Source organism: Anabrus simplex, chromosome 9, assembly GCF_040414725.1.
Source record: "Anabrus simplex isolate iqAnaSimp1 chromosome 9, ASM4041472v1, whole genome shotgun sequence".
Lineage (NCBI taxonomy): Eukaryota > Metazoa > Arthropoda > Insecta > Orthoptera > Tettigoniidae > Anabrus > Anabrus simplex.
In genome coordinates this window covers 25,170,830-25,195,322 of record NC_090273.1, presented here as the reverse complement: position 1 = coordinate 25,195,322, position 24,493 = coordinate 25,170,830, and the positions used below count along the sequence as shown (strand labels likewise).

The window sequence follows — 24,493 nt, the reverse complement described above, 5'->3', positions numbered from 1 at the left end:
GCGGAATGAAATGTGACAGGAAAAACCAAAGTACCCGGAGGAAAACCTGTTCCACTTCCGCATTTTCCAGCGGAAATCTCATATGGAGTGATTGCGATTTGAACCATGAACCCAGCGATGAGAGGCCGGCGGGCTGCTGCCTGAGCCACGGAGGCTGTCAGGTCGAGTCCTAACTTGTAAAATAATAAACTCTGATGAGTAACTGAATGAGACATATCTGGTTATGTACCACCGCTTTGTCCGACTCGTTGGCTGAACGGTCAGCGTACTGGCCTTCGGTTCAGAGGGTCTCGGGTTCGATTCCCGGCCGGGTCGGGGATTTTAACCTTCATTGGTTAATTCCAGTGGCTCGGGGGCTGGGTGTTTGTGCTGTCCCCAACATCCCTGCAACTCACACACCACACATAACACTATCCTCCACCACAGTAACACGCAGTTACCTACACATGGCAGATGCCGCCCACCCTCATCGGAGGGTCTGCCTTACAAAGGCTGCACACGGCTAGAAATAGCCGCACGAAATTAAAATTACCACCGCTTTCACCCTGATGAAGATGGCAGTGGGGCGTGGCAGGGACTCTTACAAGATACTGGAAGCAAGAGAAGTCATGATTTTCCATGACCACTGCACAGAGATTTCTCTAGGCAGGGTGAACAGCGCGCACACCTCTCTCGACAGCATTCCTAGGTGTGCTGAATAGGATTGAGGTCGGGTGACCTTAGAGGCCAGGCATGCATCCTCATGTCATGTAGTGTATTTGGGAGCAACTGGATGGTTCACATCTTAGATGTGCTCAATAGGATTGGGATCGGGTGACCTTAGAGGCCAGGCACGCATACATCATCACGTCTTGGAGAGTGTTTCGGGAGCGACTGGACGGTTCACTATCTTACTGTACGTTCAAGTCTCCTACAGTGTGTAGGAGCTAAACAAATAGGTGGGCAGGATCTGTCAGAGGGTCTCGTTTCAACGCACGTTGACATCATATTGAATCCCGGATGTGCTGACGCACCCTTCATTCCTAATTCAATGATAACGGAGGGAAGTTTAAACATTTCATATAAGAGAGAGTTTCATGTGTTACTGTACGTTGGTAGGTCACGTTCTGTTCTTGTGGAACCATGGTTAATATACTATGTACAGTTGTAGAAAATGCGTTCTAACATGGAAAAAATGAGTTTTCGGGCTCATGTCCATATAGCATATTTTCTTCTTCTACGTGTGAGGGAAGTGTCCTGAAAGTTTGACATATTTTATTGTTACACTCTGTATAGCGTATTTCAAAATCCGGCTATTGACTTTCGAGGAATTCTGTAAAATCGTTTTGCGGTGATCTAGCTAACAAACAAACAAACAAACAAACAAACAAACAAACAAACAAACAAACAAACAAACAAACAAACAAACAAACAAACAAACAACAGGTATTATCTGAACCTCCTTACGACCTGTCTATAGCCAATCAGAAATGTTAAACTAAATCAAAATACGAGACAAAATATTGAAGTGTACAGACAAAATTATGATAGTTTTATTTAAATATACTTCCATTAATTTTATTAATCATACGGATGATAATGTTAATATGATAATTATTATTAATATCGATCTATGTGGCCAGGCTCCTTGTGTTATCACAAGAAGACTGTAGAGTTCCTCACAGGAGGCACACAGTACCATATAAAGCCAATGCTACTGTATTTAACCTTGTTAGGTTTGCATGAGCTACGTAAAGAATTTCGGCTGCAGTATCTCTTGTACATCAGGAAATAAAAGGAAAAACACGTTTGACTAGAAGGAATTTAAAATTCTGCGATCTACAGAGTGTAGAGCTAACCTTTCTGGGTAGTCATTTCAGTAACCAGAATAACTCATGATGGGAATTAGGTAAAGGATCAATATTTAATACCGAAATCAAACGAAGTAAAATGCCTGGAAACGAAACTACTTGTTATGTAAAATACACCAAATGTCTCAACAAATAACGTTACTCCCCGTGGTGTAGAGGTAGCGTGCCTGCGTCTTACCCGGAGGCCTCGGGTTCGATTCCCGGCCAGGTCAGGGACTTTTACCTGTATTTTAGGGTTGAATAGAGGTCCACTCAGCCTACGTGATTAGAATTGAGGAGCTATCGGATGGTGGCGCAGGTCTAGAAAGCAAAGAAGCCGAGAGGATTCGTTGTGCTGACCATACGACACCTCGTAATCTGCAGGCCTTCGGGCAAAGCAGCGGTAGCTTGGAAGGCCAAGGCTCTTCAGGGCTGTAGTGCCATGTGGGGTTAGTAGTTAGTTTAGTGCCCGTTCTAGTCAAATCGTACGCTGTCTCAGTATTTATATTAATTTCGTGTGGCTATTTCTAGCCGAGTGCAGCACTTGTAAGGCAGACCCTCCGATGAGGGTGGGCGGCATCTGCCATGTGTAGGTAACTGCGTGTTATTGTGGTGGAGGATAGTGTTATGTGTGGTGTGTGAGTTGCAGGGATGTTGAGGACAGCACAAACACCCAGCCCCCGGGCCACTGAAATTAACCAATGAAGGTTAAAATCCCCGACCCAGCCGGGAATCGAACCCAGGACCCTCTGAACCGAAGGCCAGTACGCTGACCATTCAGTCAACGAGTCGGACTGTATTTATACGAAGAAAGCCTATCCAAAACTACACCAAGTGGGATCAACAGTTCTGTGTATTTCCTAGAGTTGGGAGAAAGGAGGTGTATTTTGCCTGTTAACGAATCAAACTGTCATATTAGTTTAGTAATGTTTTATTCTACCTGGTAAGATTAAGACCTTCAGGCCTTCTTTCTATCTAACCAGGCACTGAAATATACGTATATTACACAGTATTACATGACATGGATTAAATACAAATTTAATTAAATTTAATTAATAATAATAATACAAAACGATGAGTGATGAAATTAAATTAAGTTGAAATCAAATATAATAAAAGGAAACATCTTAAAACTAATATCCTACACAACTCGAACTGAGTAGTCAACTTGTTAAGTATTGTAACAGATTGAGATGTAATGAGATGTAATTGAAATATAGGTCTACTAACACGAGGAATAGACAGATGTGTTTATGTTCTTCTAGAGAAGGAATAGAAGAGAGTCCCAAGGGAAGAGATGTTACCTGTACTGAAGGACTGTGGGATCAGGGATAAGTTATTACAGGCAATCAAAGGTATTTATGTTGACAATCGGCCCGCAGTGAGAATTGATGGCAGAATGAGTTGTTGGTTCAAAGTAGTAACAGTGGTTAGACTAAGCTATAATATTTCAACTTTATTGTTCATAGTTCACCAGGGATCATGTGCTGAAAGATATAAAATCGCAGGGAGGGATTCATTGGTTGGAAATGTACTAAGCAGTTTGGTCTACGCTGACGACTTGGTCTTAACGACAGAGCTGTACCGAGAGCTTGCAATCTAATACCTTAGAGCTTAAAAGTAGGTCCGGCGAATATGATATGAAAATTAGTATTTCCAACAGTAAAGTACTGTTAGTTCGAAAGACATGAACGAGGTTTTAATGTCACGTAGAAAATATAAATGAGAACATGTGGATTATTATTTCTGGTACCTAAAAAGTCCAAAACAAAAATAATGGAGTGCAGTCAATGGAAGTCAGCTGATTCAGGAAATATTAGATTTGTCTTAAAGAAAGTAGATGGATATTGTTACCCAAGTAGAATAACTAATGGTGGCAGAAGTAAGGACGACGTAAAATGCAGACTATCACAAGCAAGGACGGCCTCTGCTCACTTCGAATATTGATATAGGAATTAGAAATATGTTTTCGAAGACTTTCGTCTGGAGCTTGTCATTGTATGGAAGCGAAACGTGCACGATAACTAGCTCAGAAAGAAAGAGAACAGAAGCTTTTGAAATGGGGTGTTACAGAAGAATGCTGAAGATAAGATAGACGGATGGATGGAATTACAAATCAAGACGTACTAAATCCAACTGGTGAGAAGAGAAGGCGAAATTTGACCGGAAGAAAAGATAGAACACCTTAAGACACCCAGGACTTGTTCAGTTGTTTTTTGACGGAACTATAGGCGGTAGAAACGGTAGCGGTAGACCAAGGTATTAATATGACAAACGAATTACAGTAGATGTAGGATGTAGTAGTTACGTCGAAATGAAAAGGTTAGCACAGGATATGGTGGCAAGGAGGGCTGCATCAAACCTGTCTACGGACTGCTGACCCAAACAATAACAACAATAGGAGTTTTATTCTTCCAGAATGACAGTATAATAAATTAAATCAAATCAAGTTGTAGCAAGAATAATCCCGTGAATTCGCAGTAGCGATCACCGAAATTCTGCAAGACGCTGGGACGAAAACAATATTACATCGATCTGTTTTCAGATGGGCTTCGCTGAGGGGAAGGTAAACCTCGGTGAATTAAGAATATCATATCTTGTCATTTTATATATAGATATTACCCACAACTCTGGCATTATATTTTTCAGCTAAATTCTACTAAGTATATATTTCGTGCTATGACCCCTTGAGTGAACGAATACTCTGCTGCTTTTGCTTGTTGTTTCAAGGGGCCTGACGTCTAGGTCATCGGCCCCTAATGGTACGAAATGAGACGAAATGTAATGACAATTTAAAAGTCCAAAATTCATCCAATGACCAGAAATCAAAACGTAATGATGAAGAATGTATGGATGAATATGAATTTAAAATGATCAGCGGATCCAACTCACAATACTGAAAGTTAAAAATAATTCCAAAATAGATCCACAGAAATGAAATGAAATGGCGTATGGCTTTTAGTGCCGGGAGTGTCCGAGGACAAGTTTGGCTCGCCAGGTGCAGGTATTTTGATTTGACGCCCGTTGGTGACCTGCGCGTCGTGATGAGGATGAAATGATGATGAAGACGACACATACACCTAGTCCCCCTGCAAGCGAAATTAACCAACGATGGTTAAAATTCCAGATCCTGCCGGAAATCGAACCCGGGACCCCTGTGACCAAAAGCCAGCACGCTAATCATTTAGCCATGGAGCAAGACATAGATCCACTGACTACAATACAAAAATACGTCGATGAAGAATGATTATGAACTTAAAACAATCCGTGGATCCGACCCGCAATGCCCTACCTTCCCAGAAACTATCCTAAAATAATAGTATTACTGACCAAAGGACTGTTTCCAAAGCACAATCCTGAATCGACCACACTTGTCTAAAGAGGTCCAAAATCCAGGTCAACGTACCCTCATAGAACCATGGTATTTCTCACGTTGCAATACTAACCAAAAGTAAGGTAGACTCACGGTGTTCCGCATATTATAGTATTATTCACAAGTATTCTACGTCGCACAGGTAACGCAGACCTATGGTGTTTCTCACAAAATGGCGTCACTCACAGGCAACGGCCAGACCCGTGGTGTTCCGCATATATTGGTACTAATCACAGGTACTGTAAACCCACAGTGAACCACACTCTGCTGCTACTGATAACAAACCTTGTGTACCTAACATAGTGGTACTACTCGCAAGTAAATGCGACCCATGGTGTTCCCCGCGTGATGGTATTAATCACAAGTAGTTCCATGGTTCTAATTCAATCATCCCTTGGTCGCCCCTTTTAGTCTCCTCTTACGACAGACAGGGGATACAGTGGGTGTATTCTTCGTCTGCATCCCCCCACCCACAGGGGGTTGAACGAATACTATTGTTCTTACCCTTTTCTATTCCTTATCATCAGAACAATGTACCGTGAGATGAGCTCTCATGGACTTTGATCTTTTTAAATTGACTTTCTAAACATGTTTTGTACATCTCACTATTTTTGTTGCCATTCCTATGCCTACGGAGACAGAAGCAGGTGTTTATTGCTACCTACGTTTCAGAACTAATAAATAACTCTCACAATGCGTAGATAAATAAGAAAAGATGAAACTCCTTGTTGCTTTCCCATCTGAAACTGGTGAAAGTGGAAGAAGAAGCTTCACAAATCTTGGTGGTTGCCAATATGCACATAAATAACAGATACATTACGTCTCCTAGGATAGTCAAGTGCGGTAACAATGGACCACACACACCGTGAAACACCTGCTCCTAGAAGCCTACTCTCTCCCCGTCTCCATCTCTTTAGAGCTCCTAGAGTAGATTTTACATGGCTCACACATCACAACCAGCCGCCAGCCAGTAACTGCTGCCTCAAGAAATATTGTGTAAAACATCTCTCTAGAATAACTCAATTGTCTGGTGGGAAATTACAGCAACAATGCCACACAGTTTAAAAATTATGATGTTCAAGGGAAGCAAGAAAATATGCTAGGGATAGAACACAATAAGGTCATTCAACTCTCGGACGGATTACACTCCGGCCTTGAAACTCGGTTCCCAGTAATAAGAGCAAGGATAAAGAGACAAGTTCTTGGTGAAGGATATTTACCAATGCTATTTAATTCATGCAGCTTCAATGACCCACATCCGTGACAATAGAACTGTTTATTCTTCTCATTTCTGGTCCTTTCCCAATGACCTGCGGTCAGCACTTTGTTTGGATTTAGCACAATTTTACGACCAGATGCCCTACTTGATGCCAATCCAATGTTGAGCGAAATATTGACTATCGCATGTTTCAATAATAATAATAATAATAATAATAATAATAATAATAATAATAATAATAATAATAATAATTCACCAGAAATTAGCCCGACAAAGTAACCTAATCCATTGTACCACAGCATATTGGAAGTACAAACCCCAATCAGTCTTGGAAAGTGAAAATTACAAAATTTACTGGGATAGAAGTATCATCACTGATAAAACTATTACCTGCAATAGACCAGATATAACTTTTGTAGATAAAAACAAGAAAATCTGCTTCATAATTGACATAGCATGCCCTAATACTCACAACCTTCAATCAACACATACAGAGAAGATTTCAAAATACACAGATCTGGCCACAGAGATAAAAAACCATGTGGAAACTCAACAATGTTATCATACTTCCAGTAGTGATTGGATGTAATGGTGTTATACCAAATACACTGCACAGGAGCATTGAAGCCCTTAATCTCCACCCTCTCACTTACAGAGAGTTACAAAAAGCAGCAATCCTGACCACTTGCCATATAGTAAGAAAGTTTATTGGCATGAACCATCCACCATACACAGAGGACTAATGAAAATCGTTCACTTTTAATTTTGGCCGTTTGTATGTAGTAAATATCTCATAAATATCTGTCAAGTCTATTTGTCAGCAATGTTAAGTATATACCGATATGTATGAAGCATATATGCGTATGTACCAAATAGTACTTCTTCCATGTTTATTGTACCGAAGAAGCTCATAAACCCAATTATAAAATTGTGAATTATATATAATGAAATATTATGATGATGATAATAATAATCATAATAATAATCCACCGACCTACTACGCTGGCGTAGCAGGGGGAGAGGTGATACTCCCACGTGGCGTGTCCCAGGTGGCGAATAGGGGGGGGTCCTAACCGGCGGACTTGCGGGAAATAAAATACCTCTCGTGGACCAAACACACAATTCCCTGTGGCTGGGGGACGCAGACGAAGAATACACCCACGGTATCCCCTGCCTGTCGTAAGAGGCGACCAAGGGATGATCCAATTAGAACCATGAGACTACTTGTAATTAGTACTATCACCCAGGGGAACACCATGAGTCGCATTTACTTGCGCGTAGTACCACTGTGTTAGGTACGCAATAGGTTTGTGATTAGTAGCGACAGTGTGTGAATCAGAAGGTGGGTCCTACAGTGCCTGTGATTCGTACCCCTATATGAGCGACACCATGGGATTAGGGACACCATGGCTCTGCCTTACCTATGCTCAGTTCCCACTATGTGAGGAATTCCACGGGAGTACGAGTCGCTGTTGTTACTCCACTTATGTGAGGAACGCCATAGGTTTGCGTTGCCCGAAATAGCGCCGCAATGTGCCAAACACCATAGGTGTGTGTTACATGTGCGCATTACACTACCTGTGCATAGTACCATAATGTGTGGAATACCGCGAGTCTACGCTACTTTTGATTAGTACTGCAACATTACACATAGCATGGTTCTACTTTACTAGCGATAAGTGCCATTATGCGGGACCGTTGACATTGATATTGACCCCTTTCGACAAGTAACATCGATTCAGGATGGGCTTTGGAAGCAGTCCCCTGGTCAGTAATATTGTTTCTGGGAATGTCCGGCATTGCTGGTCCGATCCACTGATTGTTTTAAATTCAGATTCATCAATTCATTCTTCATCATCACGTTTTGTATTCTGGTCAGTGGATGAATTTTGTACTTTTAAATTGTAATCGCATTTCGTACCATAGGGGCCGATGACCTCGCTGTTAGGCCCCTTTAAACAATAATAATAATAATAATAATAATAATAATAATAATAATAATAATAATAATAATGTCATTGATTTAACGTCCCACTAACATTTAAGACACCGGACCATTGGCCTTAATTCCTAATTACCGGGCGAGTTGGCCGTGCGCGTAGAGGCGCGCGGCTGTGAGCTTGCATCCGGGAGATAGTAGGTTCGAATCCCACTATCGGCAGCCCTGAAGATGGTTTTCCGTGGTTTCCCATTTTCACATCAGGCAAATGATGGGTCTGTACCTTAATTAAGGCCACGGCCTCTTCCTTCCAACTCCTAGGCCTTCCCTATCCCATCGTCGCCATAAGACCTATCTGTGTCGGTGCGACGTAAAGCCCCTAGCAAAAAAAATAAAAATAAAAAAATCCTAACTATCAAAGGTAGGCAGCAATGTGAAATAAACTCAATTTACGGCGGATGCCTTTTCCGACACCGACTCTATGCGGAGGAATGTGTTTCAATGGTAGTTTGTAGTCGCGTTTGTTGCATGTAAATGCCCCCGTTCTATAGGGATTAACGAAATATGGCTGAAATCGAACCCTAAGGCCTAAGAGTGGAAGGCCATTATGCCAACCATTCAGCACGGGATCCAGACATGCACGAGAACGCTATAATTTCATTGAAATTCGTGTAACAATGTAATTACATCGCTTTAATAATTATAATAATCGTATGGCCTCAGCTACTGTTTGCAGACATTTCGATTTGACGCCATCTGGCTGTCTGCTCGTCAATTTCGACGTTCCGGTTTACTCTGTCTGCCACGTAGCGGACCTAGGGTAAACCGGATCTCCCTTGGGCGTCTATGGCTGAGATTTAATTAATTTTGTCGGGTAAATACCAAATGTATCACCAGAGATCTTTTACATGCCGACATCGTACGACATGGAGTGTCGAATGGACTTTTTCCCGCCGTTCAAAAATCCGACTACCAATGCCGGGTTTGAACAGTCTGCAACTATTTCGATTGACTGGTTGTGTGTTAATGTCGACCTTCAATTTTTCTCCTCCGGTTGGCAGAGTAACAGAATTTTTAATCTAATTTTCTTTTCGGGAAACATCGAGTATGTCATTAACAATATTTTAGACGCCAACATAGTTCGTCAAGGAGTGCTGAATGCTCGTCAAAATTGCGAAATCTCTGTCGGGTTTTTCTTCATGAACCTTTCGATAGCAATCCGGTATCCACTGGAGCGTTTTTGCCTCTCCTATCGTGCAAGTTTCACTGCTTGAGCTCATGTTATCACTTCTAATACTCCATATATTGAAAACTGACATTTCTTTACGTACCCATTGCCCTAGACAAGAGAGTTACCCAAGTACGGTACAGTAGGTGTAAATCTCATCATTTGTACGTCTTACCAATGGACTGAGACTATCCTCTTTGTCAAAACAGTGCTATTGCTCCCTGTCTGAATAAAGATGAGTCTTATTGTTGGGAACACAATACGCATTTACTCATCAACTGTAGTAATGAGTCACTCAACACTCTATATATGGCCGATATCCTGTTACTGTCCAGACTTTGTAAACAAAAGTAAGCTTAGTTTCCATGAAAACGAAACTCTTGCTATTGCTGTTAATGATATGTCAGATGTCAATACTCGCCCTTGTAGAACACTAGCACGCTCCATATTCATGAGATAATTGGAGGACTAAGAGAATATAATTGTTTACTGTTTCCAGCAGGCGTGTACCTAGTCCCATTGTTTCACAGCAATTAATAATGCTTACTCATGCATCCATGTACATTATTTATGATTCTTATTTTGACTTCACCGAACGTTCTTGAGATTGAGAAAATATGGAGATGTCAAAACAGGAGTGGCAATAGGCAATTTTGTCCAGCATGAGGTAACGTTAGTTCTGAGGTGACACACAAAAAAATTATACCTCGGCAGGTTGGAGGTATTTGTTAAAAATCTTGTTAATCCATGATACTCTTGTTAGTACTAGATTGCGCATGTTTAGGGAATAACACGTCAGAATGCAAACTAATCGCCTAGTAGTACGTATCGTCTAGTCTTCTCTTCAGAAATGTAGTGAGAGTAATATAATGTCTAGGGGTTCTAGTAGGCTGACCGCTAATGTTTATGCAAATCTCATAGCAGAACCGTTGTGCGGACTAGACAACACTTGTTCCTCGCGTGAGTTTGATAGCATTCTAACCTATTATTGCCGAAAAATTGGGACTCTACTCACTACTTCTAACTCGTGAGAATGACTGCTGCTACAAACAAGTGGGAACAATGGCAGGAGGGTTCTCTGAATGAGGAGATAGAGGCTTAATAAGAAATGAATTCGATCAATGAAGCGATATGCATAAATCAGCTTAGTGTGTGGGGTCCCGTACGGCGAACAGAGGACGGAAGGTTACATGGGAGAATCATAGTGCCAATAGTCATATTCCCATGTTCCGTCTACTGTTTGTTTGTTTTAGAAGGGTGAAGAAACAGAACAAGTACCTGCATTCAGATATTTATTAAGCACAATCAAAAGTGATCTATATTGTTTGTATGAGGTAATAATAATAATAATAATAATAATAATAATAATAATAATAATAATAATAATAATAATAATAATAATAATAATAATCGTATGGCCTCAGCTACCGTGTGCAGACATTTCAATTTTGACGCCATCTGGCTGTCTGCTCGTCAATTTCGACGTTTCGTTTTACTCTAGGCCCCCACTAGATGGCAGACCGAGTAAACCGAAACTCTCTTGGGCGTCTATGGCTGAGATTTAATGAATTTTGTCGGGTAAACACCAAATATGTCACCAGAGATCTTTTACATGCCGACATCGTACGACATGGAGTGTCGAATGGACTCTTTTCCGCCCTTCAAAAATCCGACTACCTCTGCCGGGTTTGAACCCGCTATCTTGGGATCCGGAGGCCGACACTCTACCGCTGAAGAGCGGGATCGCAATGGCCAAGGAAGTATACATGAAGCAATGTGCAATGTCCCACTGAATATGGACCGTAAGAAGAGGTTAGTGAAGTGCTTTGCACTTTATGGGTCTGAGACTTGAACTTTGAGACGGGAGGAAGGAAGAACATTGAAATCTTTTGAAATGTAAGTATGGAGAAAAACGAAGAAGATCAACTGGCAAGAAAAATTAAGGAATTAAGCAGTATTGGAAAGAGTAGGTGAAGAAAGGACGACAAAACTGGACAGCATTCAAAAGAGAAAGAATAATAATTCACTGTTCACGAAGGAATTTCTATTTCGTTCAGTAAGGGAACTAAAATAAAATTCCAAACTTGTGCAATATAATTTTGATAGTTCCTCCGAATATAAACATCACCTATAGTCAGGATTTAGTCAAAATACTTCCTATAGCTGCAGAACAGTCAGAGAACTTCATTAAATCTTGTTCGTGTACATTCAATTAACTAAAAGAGTGACACTCATAAAGTAAAGGTTTTCTTTGTAACGGCAGCGCTTCTTCGTGAAGATGAGCATCCATGACTAGTTATCAGGAGAGCGGATATGATCTTACAAGGCTTATCAGATTTGTAAGCGGGTTGCGGTTTCAAAGTGCTTATAGATAGCACACGGCACGAAATCAATTGCTTACTCTGCTTGTTGCATCGCCACGCGATCTTAGCTAGCACACACATCACACGACTTGACACGAACTCAGCTCCTTCTCACGGCACAGGTTATAAACATTAAATACAATATCTCCGCCCACCGTCTCTGACTTGACCATTACTAACATACCAGCTCAGACTAGATCAAGGCTACTGAATACCTTCTTTGAACTTCTAACGCTGCATTTTTCTATTTTTCTTGGTGCAGAAAATATAAGAATATACTCTTTGTGAACATGCACTCTGCATGAAATAAAGTAAAGATACACACCTTCTACTCTGCAATTTTCGCAATGACGTTAGATTACATTAATTCTTGTAAAATCCCCGTTACTTTACTTCGTTAATTGTAACTACATACAAATGCAGCATGCTATTGTCTTGCTGCTTTTGTTATTCTTTACTGCTAGCAAATTGATACATAAAAGGATTTCAATCGTAGCTAATTTCTAGCACAATACCCCCTCAATGAAAAAATTCGCGTTCCTGGGAGCGAGGGAGGGATTACTCAGAAATAAGCTCAGGAACAAAGTGTACACGTACATGTAAGTATTAACAATTATTAAACAATAATGAAATAAACTACTATTTTTGTGTCAATGAAAGTAGTAAATGAGGCGGTTAATTTAAGTTCTAAAATACAAATTTTGTTGCACAAATTCTCTAGTAATTAACACTCAAGTTTAAATGAGAAGAAAATCTAATACACAGAAGTAATAATTACACTAATAAACAAATAGCAATAATACAATTCAATTAAGCTGGACACAAACATTCTTTGCTAATTTTTTTAAATTTAAAAATGTTAAGTTACTGCGTGTCTGGATATTTTTGTTTGTTTTCATGTTGTATAACCTTGCACCAAGACTGCTACTGAGATTCACGGATGCAGGCCTATTTACGTTCAAGTGATCACACAAAATCATAGTCTGGTAATTATGAGAATACAAGAATTTATTGCGATTTTCATGTACATAATTTACTAACATATTATAATAAATTTGGTGGATTCTGAATACATTGAATCTGACGATATAATATCACAATATAATTATCAAATACATCTTTCACTTCATACAACTAATGATACATTTTTCAATTAGACCATCTGTATTTGCTTAAATATAAATCTCTTTGTCTTTTTTGCTCGTTTTATAGAAGAGATGTAAGATGGTTATCGCATGGAAACTTCACCACAGTGCAAACTTGCACGATTTCAATAAATTTTATCCACTGTGTGTGCGGTGTAACTTGTGTATTCACAAGAGAAAAAGTAAAAATAAAAACAGCATTGCAAACTGTCCTCGTCACCAACCGCACAGAAATTCTTTTTCCAGTAATAAGCATGCATAAAGACACATTAAATTGGCCAGATTAAAGAATGGAAGAACAAAAATTGCATCTTGCATATGTTTAAAATCTTCCCAAATAATGTGAAGTAACATTTATCTTGTAACGTCTTCGAGGTATCCTTTAAAACATGGGATCTGCAATGTTTTATGGAGTATGGTTCCCAATTTCAATAGGTGAACAATGCATACTTGCTTTACATGCAATTTCGTCCATAAACATTCATTTAAATTACCTGTTCAAAATGTAATGCCCTTTCCACACGTTTCCAGGTATCCTAAATGTGCGTCTAGATCGCCTATCGTGCACCTGGCTGTTGTAAATGCGTGTTTTCCTTGTTATGGCGTAACATAATGGCTCAAGCTAAAAACATTAATTCCCCAAACCGAAGTACTTGTCGTGTGCATATCTTTATTTGACCTTAGCGAACAATACCCGAGGATAATGTGTTGTAAGCCACACTCGCGGCGACCAATTAAAGGTGCTACTACATTCTTGGTGTAGGATAACACTGCACTACAACCAGTAACTGAAATTTTGTGTGAGCTTAAACAACGGGCCACGTGCAATTAATTACCTTGTTGAGATTATAGGTTCACGATACAGTAAAAGTAAATCTTCAAATTGGTGAACAATAGAAGCAGAAACATGATTTCAAAGTTCCTTTGCAGATATCTGTATTTGATAACGGAGTACGCCATGCCGGCTATCGCAGTGAGACATCAGGCGCCAGAATAAATTTATTTTAAGGACAGTACATTCTCCTGGAGAAGTATAAAATTATAACAGCATTAAATTGGGTATTTAAGGCACACGTATAAATATTTTGAAGTTACTCTCTCGTAGTGAACATGATTAGTGATTATAAACGGAATATACTGTGAATAAGTTACACGATTGTGAGCAACTCCAAAAGGACTTCGATAATATCGTGAGATGGACAGTACGCCATGGTATGATGATAAACTGGGTTAGAAATCAGGTTGTGAGTTTCACAATAGGAAAAATCCTATCAGTTTTAATTACAGCTTTGATGGGGTGAAAGTTCTTTTTGAGAATCATTGTAAGTACGTAGGTGGTTAATATAAGGAGAGATCTTCATTGGGGTAATCACACAAATGGGATTGTAAATAAAGGGTACAGATCTCTGCACATGGTTATGAGGGTATTTACTGACTGTAGTAAGGATGTAAAGGAGAGGGCATATAAGTATCTGGTTTGACCGCAACCAGAGTATGGTTCTAGTGTGTGGGACCGTCACCAGGATTACTTGTTTCATGAACTGGAAAGAATCCAATGAAAAGCAGCTCGATTTGTTCTGGGTGATATCCGACAAAAGAGTATCTTTGAACAATAAGCATCATCATCATCATCATAAAAAAAAATGTTGCAACGTTTGGGCTGGGAAGACTTGGGAGAAACGAGACGAGCTGTTCAACTAAGCGGTATGTTCCAAGCTGTCAGTGGAGAGATGGCGTGGAATGACATTAGCAGACGAATAAGTTTGAGCGGTGTTTTTAAAAGTAGGAAAGATCACAATATAAAGATAAAGTTTGAATTCAAGAGGAAAAATGAGTGCAAATATTCGTTTATAGGTAGGGGAGTTAGGGATTGGAATAACTTACCAAGGGAGATTTTCAATAAATTTCCAATGTCTTTGAAATCATTCAAGAAAAAGCTAAGAAGAAACAGATAGGTAATCTGCCACTTGGGCGGCTGCCGTAAATGCAGATCAGTAGTGATTGATCTGATTTGATATTTCATGAGAATCTAAGTGAGAACAGAGTGAATTCAGATAGAAAATTGTCCACCATTTTTCGGAATATTACGTATTTAGCCCAATTCTGTAATATTTATGGACGAAGAGGGATATAAAGTCTTCTTATAGACAGAGAGCAGTCAAAGTGAGCTAAAGTAGGCTAAAGAAAACAAAAAAGAAACTTTGCGATCACGAATATGAACATTTGAAAAGCTTACGCTATCGTGGCAGAGGTGTATCATTTTTCTCGGAGTGGAGGACATCTAATAGCTGGATATCGACAAAGACTGGCCTATAATGAACGCCATAAAAATGAACTGCAATATTGTCGAAGTTCATACTGTTCCCGGCAGAAGCCTAGAGGTCTCTTGACGTGAGTGCAACGAGATTAAAACCCTTCCTCATGTTCTTGGTTTCTGCCGCAAGGGGGAGCTCTTAAGAAACAACAGGCAGCATAGACTAAGAAAAAGGATAGTTAACTGCTTTCGAAATACAAAGCAGAATTTTGTGAAGAATTTTTTGTTTGCTAGTGGTTTTACGTCGCATCGACACAGATAGGTTTTATGGCGACGATGGAAAAGGAAAGGCCTTGGAGTTAGAAGGAAGCAGCCGTGGCCTTAATTAAGGTACAGCCCCAGCATTTGCCTGGTGTGAAAATGGGAAACCACGGAAAACCATTTTCAGGGCTGCCGACAGTGGGATTCAAACCCACTATCTTCCTGATGCAAGCTCACAGCTACGCGCCTCTAACCGCACGGCCAACTCACCCGGTTTATGAAGAAGTAACCTGCACGGTAAATGAAGGTTCCATTAAACGAGCGGATATTGCAGTCACTGATAGGAAATCTGGCAAAGGCGTCATTACCGATCCAACAGTCATATTTGAGCGAGATGGAAAACAGTCCAAAGAGGTTGATAAAGAAAAGAAAAGGTGGTAATATCAGCCTTGCTTTCGTGACTTCGAACACAAGTATAAAACTGAGAACTGGGAAGTTAACGGTATATATTGTTTGGTGCGGGCGGAACATTCACAAATGTCTCGGTGAATACTTTCAAAAGGTTCCGACTCCCAACTAATGTTCTACAGGAAATGTTAAGTGAAATTTTGAGATATTCACTCCAAATAGTACAAAACCATCTGTATAACTTAAAAGTTATTCGAATAAATAGAACCCATCAGGAGGGATTCTGCTCGAAAATGATTAATAAATGCTGCAACATTTTTATGAATTCCAATGAAAATTAATTAAACGTATTTTTCTTATTTTTCATGTGGATTAATCAGTAGGCAGAAATAAGGCTCCATGGCTAAATGGTTAGCGTGCCGGCCTTTGGTTAAAGTGGTCCCAGGTTCGATTCCCGGCACTAAAAGCCATACGCCACTTCATTTCAATAGGCTGAACCTTCGTGCTTTCCCTAGAAGTAAGGCAGCGATCCTAAGTGGACTTCTCTCTCTCTCTTGCATCATTGCTGTTATAGAAATAGCAAAAGGATCATGTCCACTATTTTGATAAACTACACCTATTCGACAAGTTATTACAGACTAATAATACTTTTATTGTGATAACTTTACGGAAAATGTTTGTTTTTATGTTGCTTAACAAAAGTTAACATTGCTTAGGAAGTCTAGTGATCGTTATGAAGTATCTTACTCTCCTCACTTTGAAGTAAAGGATGCCAGCTGCTGGTAATAGTCCTTCTTTTCACCGGAACGATGTTTGAACACAAGGCAAAACGACCGAACAGCCACTAAACTTAAGCAGATGACTCCTATTCTGCCCTAGAATTCAAGGCACTAAGTCGTTCCTCGGGAATGCTAACATAACTGAAGCGTAGAATATAGCCTGAAAGATTTAGTGTTGTTCATTCATTACTGCCTTACGGAGTAAAACAACAACATTATAAGCATCACACAGTAGATGAAGGGGAATTGTACATGATAGTGATTAATAACGTGTGATGTTAGGCAATAAGATAGGATTCGGATATACTACTATGAAAGAAAGGTACTCACCGGAGTCACTGCTGGTCGCTCGGACAGATCCCACCACGGTGTTTTTGGGCACATCCTCCCTCACGGCGAAGGTATATCGGGCACGTTCGAAGATGGGTGGTCTCTGAGCAGAGTCGGTGACGCTGAGGAAGACCTCGGCATCGTTGGGAGCCCTGAGACCTCCACCATCCACAGCCGAGATGTTGAGCCGGTGGTAGGGTGAAGTACGAGTGGACAGCAGGGAAGGTCGCGTTACGAAGATCTCTCCCGAATTACGATCGACACGGAACAGACCGGCTTCGTTACCTGCCGCGATACGGTACGTCACTGTCCCGTAACGACCAGAGTCCGGGTCAGTAGCCGCGACCACCACTACAGGGGATGACGACCCTGTGAGACCACCTTCACGAAGACTCACGTTGTATTCGCGAGGGTAGAATGTCGGGTGGTTGTCGTTCACATCTGTCAGCTGGATCTTCACCATGGCCGTTGTGCTGAGTCCTCCTGAAACAGGCAAATAGTCCAAACATCAGTACAAGCTCATATTTAGAATTATTATTCTTAAGACACACATTCACTAATGGAACATCATCAAATCTACCATCACCAATCTTGATAAAAGTAACACTGTGTTAATTTTGTTAAGTATTTCCTCAATGCTCTTAGTTCTTGCCTTCAGTCAGATTTACGATCTTTTGTAACAATTCCAGATATACGAAATTAGATGGAAATCTTCCAATATGTCCCGGTCCTCACTTTCCAGGCACAAGCTACTACGCTTAAGTACCTTAAAAGGGTGCACATCAATAGAAAAGCCTATTATGTGTTCACAGTAACTTCCGTTCAATTGATATCAGTCTTGAGGGAATTTGGGGTGCGATACTGCGATATTAACCTAAGAATGACTTTCTTGCCAAAGGTACGAATATCTCGCGTGTAAACACTCTTAAACTATAGCTGACTGATCTGGTATATCAGTACATGACCTACCACGTAATTCCTAGGGGCAATCTAAAAGTACCATCCTGGTTCGATTTAGAACTCTGTACGTATGTTTCTACGTCTGACGAGAAATTACATTTATGTGAACAAGGAGAAAGAGAGGAAGGCGGCCATCATCTAGATGTTACGCCTTTTAAAGAACAATACTCAGAAAGAAGACGATCATCAGATAAATGTCCGACTCGTTGAATGAACGGTCAGCGTACTGGCCTTCTGTTCAGAGGGTCCCGAGTTCGATTCCCGGCCGAGTCGGGGATTTTAACCTTAATTGGTTAATTCCAATGACACGGGGGCTGGGTGTATATGTTGTCTTCGTCATCATTTCATCCTCATCAAGACGCAAAGGTCACCTACAGGTGTCAAATAGAAAGACCTGCACTTGGTGAGCTGAACCCGTCCTGGGATATGCCGGCACTAAAAGCCATACGACATTTCATCAGATAAATGGCAAAGTTATTCATTTCTATGTTCATTGTACGATCATTTAATTGCCAGTAAAATAATAAAAACTGATTTGTAAACACCTTCCGAAATGTATATTAAAACTCCCGAAATTTTCAAGCACAATCCTACGAAATATGTTTCTTTTAATAGATCTGGCAACACTGCCTTCGGTGATGTTCCTCCGACAGTTCTGCCATTTTACTCTAAGTGTTGTTCTAAGACAATAATTGTGGTATTTTTTGGATATAATTTGTGTATTCTTCCCCGGTTCGGTCGGGGGTTTTAATTGCCTCTGATTAATTCTTATGGCCCGGGGACTGGGTGTTGGTGCTTGTCCCGACACTACCCTCCTCATATTCAGACAACACACTACACTACCAACCACCACAGAAACACGCAATAGTGATTACATCCCTTCATATAGGGTTGGCGTCAGGAAGAGCATCCGGCCGTGAAAAAGGGACCAAATCCACATGTGCGACACCACAGATGTGGGAAAAGCGGTAGAAAGAGAAGATTAGTGTATTCTGCAAGCAGTACAAGTGTCGCATCCGTAAGTGTTGATGATGTAAGCATATAACTTGGTTTGAACAGACCGACGAAGGAGGTGACAAACGCCGCACTATCGAATCTGAGGCGATAAATAATAATAATAATAATAATAATAATAATAATAATAATAATAATAATAATAGGAGCCTCCGTGGCTCAGACGGCAGCGCGTCGGCCTCTCACCGCTGGATACCGTGGTTCAAATCCCGGTCCCTCTATGTGAGATTTGTGCTGGACAAAGCGGAGGCGGGACAGGATTTTCTCCGGGTACTCCGGTTTTCCCTGTCATCTTTCATTCCAGCAACACTCTCCATTCTCATTTCATAGCACCTATCAGTCATTAATATCACCTTTGGAGTGACGACCCCATTGTAATAATAGCCTATATCTGGTTCATTCATTCCAAAGCAAGTTGTAGGCTTTAATTTTCAATAATAATAATAATAATAATAATAATAATAATAATAATAATAATAATAATAATAATAATAATAATGTAAAACAGTTTCCCAACACCATGGAGTGCACGAGACAAATTGTACCGAGGACTGCTTTAATTTTTTCATTGTTATTCTGTTTAAAAGGGTTCCTTAAAACCGGTCACTTCCGCCATGTCCATAGATTTGTTTTTTATTCTTTTCTTTACAATCTGCTTTACGCCTCACCGATACAGATATGTCTTAAGACAACGATGAGAGAGGAAAGGGGTAGGAGTGGGAAGGAAGCGGTTGTGGTTTTAATGAAGGTGCAAACCCAGCACTTGCTTGGTGTGAAAATAGATAACCACGGAATACCATCTTCAGGGCTCCCGACAGTGGGGCTCGAACCCACTATCTCCCGAATGCAAACTGATAGCTACGTGACCCAAACCGCACAGATACCTTCTCGGTAGCTATGTCCATAGGAACGGCACTTCAGTATAGAGAAAGTTTGTTTAAACTTCATTCCTTGAGAAGCTTAGAATAAAGAGGAATGGTTCTTCTAGCCTCTATCAATATTCATTTGATAGTGGTTTCAGGAGCTGGTACTTCTTCTGGTAATATGGAATTGTGGGAAAGTAGATCCGTCTTTTATCGCAGTCAACTTCAGTTGCATGGGTCACGAAAACATTCAAAATTATTTCTGAAATATTAACACTGCCTCAACTGGCAGGTGTACATGCATGTGGTTTGCATATGAAGGCCCATTTCGAAGCTTAACTCAAAGAGGGAAAATTTATAAATTATTAAGAAGCACTTGTTAAATGTTCCTGATATCGCTGGACAATCTGACAGCTCTTCCCTTTAACAGTGTGACGTCAGCATTAAGTTCTGTGTTACTTTTCTTTATTTTGGGACGTCAAGCACGTCATAAATAAGAGGTAAAAAGTAATTTTCATAAATTATAACACTTAGTTAGCCCGCAGCTACTCTGTTCTGTCCTGACCAATACGCTGCTCATTGACTGCAACTACAGTGTTAGTCGTTAACAATTTCCTGACACTTGCCAATGACATCGCGATAATCACAAAGATACAATATAGCGACCACACACGTTTTACTCCCACTAGAAACACAATAACTTATTCTTGTAACCAGCACGCTAGGTATGCAGGAGAGCAATTCTTTCAAACGGATTACGAAGGGTGGTGTTAGTGAAAATGAAGTGAATAAATATAAGCTATATCAAAAAACTCGTTTTCTCTCATCCCATCTTGCCACTAGAGGCTTGAGAAGTCTTCACTTTTTCTGTTACTTTTACAACGACTGTTGCGGTTATGATAAGACATGCAGAGAGAAAGGCGAACCCGTTTACGTTTAACAACGAGTGGTTACAGAGAAAGGCAACACGGACGATAGTAAACGTCTCTGTTACATTACAGTTTGCTTTTAAGCTGTGCGGTTCGTAGCTTGTACGTACAAATAAATAAAAATGGAATCAAATTTCCCTTTGGTAAAATCAAATAATCATAAATATAATTTTCAATACATGAAACTGAAATTGATAAATATTAATTTATTTGAATCTAAGGAATCGTTTTCGAGGGACATCTGTATGGAATTCGTGGTCGACAAGTGTAGGATTCAGTGGATCGAAAGGTGGAACTGACTCAGGGCTAATGAAACCACCACGAATGAAACGATCAGTTAGCTGGAGTATGATGAGATGAGGACTCATTGATACAAGAGCCTTCTCTATGTCTCTCAGTCATGGCTATCATGTCATAGCCTGCACGGTTGCTAGGTAACATCGCCTCACACATTTTGTATCCTTAATGTCAGATGGCGCTAGCTTTAACACATATTTATGTCAAAAAACCGATATGACAGTAGAAAGGGAGAAAAAAGTTTAAAAAAAGAGGATCTTGCTGGTCTAGTAAACAAGACGCTGAAAGCTGTAAAGAGAAACAAGCAATAATAAGTTATCTTGCGATAATGGCTCCATTTTCATCTGCTTGGTCTGCCAGTGTTGTATTTTTCCCGATTATACCAGTAAGTTCTGTCCGACAGTGCCTAAGTTTATTGCAACAAAAACACACTTATTTAGTAACTGATACGTCTTGGCCATTAATAGTCATTAATCTAAAGTGACTTCCACTCTGAGTCACTCCTTTTGCACATAACCTCCCTTTGAATATTGTTCTTTCACAGGGTGATATGTGAGCAGATGAAGGGAGTCCGCACTGTTGTCATACCAATCGGACGACACAGTGCCGAGCTGCGACAGCAGCATGTCATTCCCGGTAGAACATAAACTCCACAGACAAACATTAAGGTCGTCAATCATTTCGAAAGAAAAATTAATTAGACAAAAATAGTTTAAAACATACGGACGTTTTGGGACGATTGTACAGATTTTAAACACAACCAAAAGTATATCAGAACATAATAGAATTGTTTTGGTCTTCCTGTAAACCTGCAGTCTATTGAGTTACTCTGAAATCATATCGTCGTTGCGCCTGGAAAAACTGCTATGTGATAATGTTGTGGCAGACATACTGACCCGCAGCACATATCTTATCAAGAGCGAGAATTGTGTGACATCGCTCGCACAGTACTGAACATTAGACGACAGAACCTTACTGGCCAAAGTTCTCAGCTGAAATATTTCACATAGCGGTTTTCGCAGGCTCAACGATGATAAATATAATTATATAAACGAATGCATGTAGTGGACAGTTAATTCCCTACAATGCAGTTATAGAAAAGTACTAAGATGGCTACTGTAATTGAATCATAAGGATTAATAAAACAAAAAAATAAATGAAATAATAATACTCGTTCCTTACCTCGATCAGTAGCGATGACTGGGAACTCGTAGACGCTGCGGGTCTCGAAGTCCAGCTCCCCCGCAATGCACACCTCGCCACTTCCAGATCGTACTTCAAATTCGCGTACTTTTCCAAAGCCTTCTCCCAATGTGTAATTCACCATGGCGTTCACACCACAGTCGGGGTCAGTAGCAGATACCTGAAAGGAAATAGAGATGTTGACTTAGGAGTGTACTCAGATATAAATGATACGTGACAAATGAACATAATATACAAGACATTTAGGAATGACGTTAGAAAATAGCTTATGTAAAAGTGGCCGTTTCTAATTAGGAATGAAAATCAACAACCAAAATGATCTTGTACGACGTAATGGGTATCACCAGCGAATAGAGCGGTCAAAATAATTATAACTCCAAAAATGACTTAATGTGTTTTGTTGGTAATTATATGCATGAGATTTGGATTTCACATGAAACTCTTAGTCTACAATTCTACCGTAGAATTACGAAATGCCAACTCAGTATTTTCCTATTCAAATATGAGTTAAAATATAGTATGCCCCCATATCTGAACAATAAAATTTATTTCCAGTAATGCTATAAACTCATGCGTTTATTTCTCTTCGTATCGGTTTTTTTACGTTCACAAGCGTAACCTTTAGAACGGCAAGCAAGTGGTGTACCCCCTACCGCAGAGTATTGTTTGACGAGGTGACGTAATGAGGACAAGTAGTAATGGACGCTCCACGCTGTCGGCACAACAGGGGGCGGCACGTTAGCCGGCTGGCTCGCTCTAGCTGGGGTGGACATATCCAAGAACACAGCTGATGTTCTCCAAAGGACATATTCATGGACGTTTTGAAGTCCGACCTTAAAAGTACTTAACTTTTTATGACATTCTAGGATTCAGATATTTAGTTGTTTTCGTCGTCCATCCTGAGGATATCTCGTTCCCTCAATACTCACTCCAGCCATGTAGCTGCGAAACTGACGTATTTCTAACCTACAGTGAATTATAAACACGAACACACGCATTGGTACTGACACCGTAAAGTTGCAGAGTATGTCTAAGGCACTGGTAACATCCACAGTAAGTACAAGAAATGTCTCTCGTACGTAAACATTGCACTTTCATCAGTCTACACCATAAAACTTGTGTCGGTGCGACGCAGAAGCGAGTAAACGGAAATGCGTTTTAAGCGTATTTTTTTTGCAATAAGGCTAACTTCTTAATCGATTCGTCCTTGAGAATAAAGTCTCAGATGAACTGGCTTTACGTCGCAACGAGAGGGTAAACTTACTTTCATATTGCTCATTTTCCTAACATCTTCATGGAAGACCTTTCGGTATTTTATCGGGAGACTTCCTAGAAATTCCACCTTGCAGCGAGTCTGTCACTGGTCAGTTACACGCACTATGAAATAATGTAAATCTTTTGAAAGATTTGGTTTATAAATTGGAATTTCTCTTTCAGCCGATTTAAGGGGCGCTGTTGGTTTGGTTTTCTGTTTCAAATACATCGTTCTGAAACTTAGGTCAAGTCTGTGGTATTAAAGGACGTTGAAATTACGAGTCGTTGGTTTGAGTAACGTTCAAGACCTACTGCAAGACCAAATTTCGAGACTCCAGCTTCAATCAGAATCTAATGCAAAGGGAGGGGCGTAAAAATGTTATATTATTCATTTTATTTTTTAATAATAATATTACTTGTGATGGATTCGTCATCAACTCTTTATAAGCAGAACCCCTCTCCTGATACATTCAGCCCTGGTAGGATCCTTGACCTGCCTGAACGACTCGAGTCTAGATGACCTGCATGTATTGCGGTGCTGTATGGTCAGCGTCACGATTCCCATACCCATATTGGTTTCTGTTTTCTTGATCGGATCTGCTCCTTCTCATACAAATAACAGTTCCATAATTAACCTCATGGGGCTTAGTGAATCCCATTGCAGCCTTAAGCTCATTATTAAAATCATTGAATGAGGTGGGGATCGAACTCAACTGCTCTGAGTAAGAGGTAAACACAACCTCTATGTGGGGGTGGGGTGGGTGAATGGTGGCATTATTTGTTCTAAATTGTCTCAAATTCACATCTTAAAAAGATTCCAATCTTTAAAATAGCACCTTTAGAAT

At 40.2% G+C, this 24,493-nt stretch overlaps 1 protein-coding gene across 1 annotated transcript in view; it reads right to left on the bottom strand.

The window, feature by feature from the left end:
* ds (dachsous cadherin-related 1) overlaps positions 1-24,493 on the bottom strand; it is a 231,259-nt gene that overhangs the window by 185,572 nt on the left and 21,194 nt on the right. Inside the window, exons 2-3 of the mRNA XM_068229134.1 lie at positions 22,374-22,554; positions 17,129-17,611 (exon numbers count right to left, since the gene is read on the bottom strand). Of these exons, the coding sequence (XP_068085235.1) occupies positions 17,129-17,611; positions 22,374-22,554 (664 nt within the window). The remainder of the gene's footprint in view (positions 1-17,128; positions 17,612-22,373; positions 22,555-24,493) is intronic.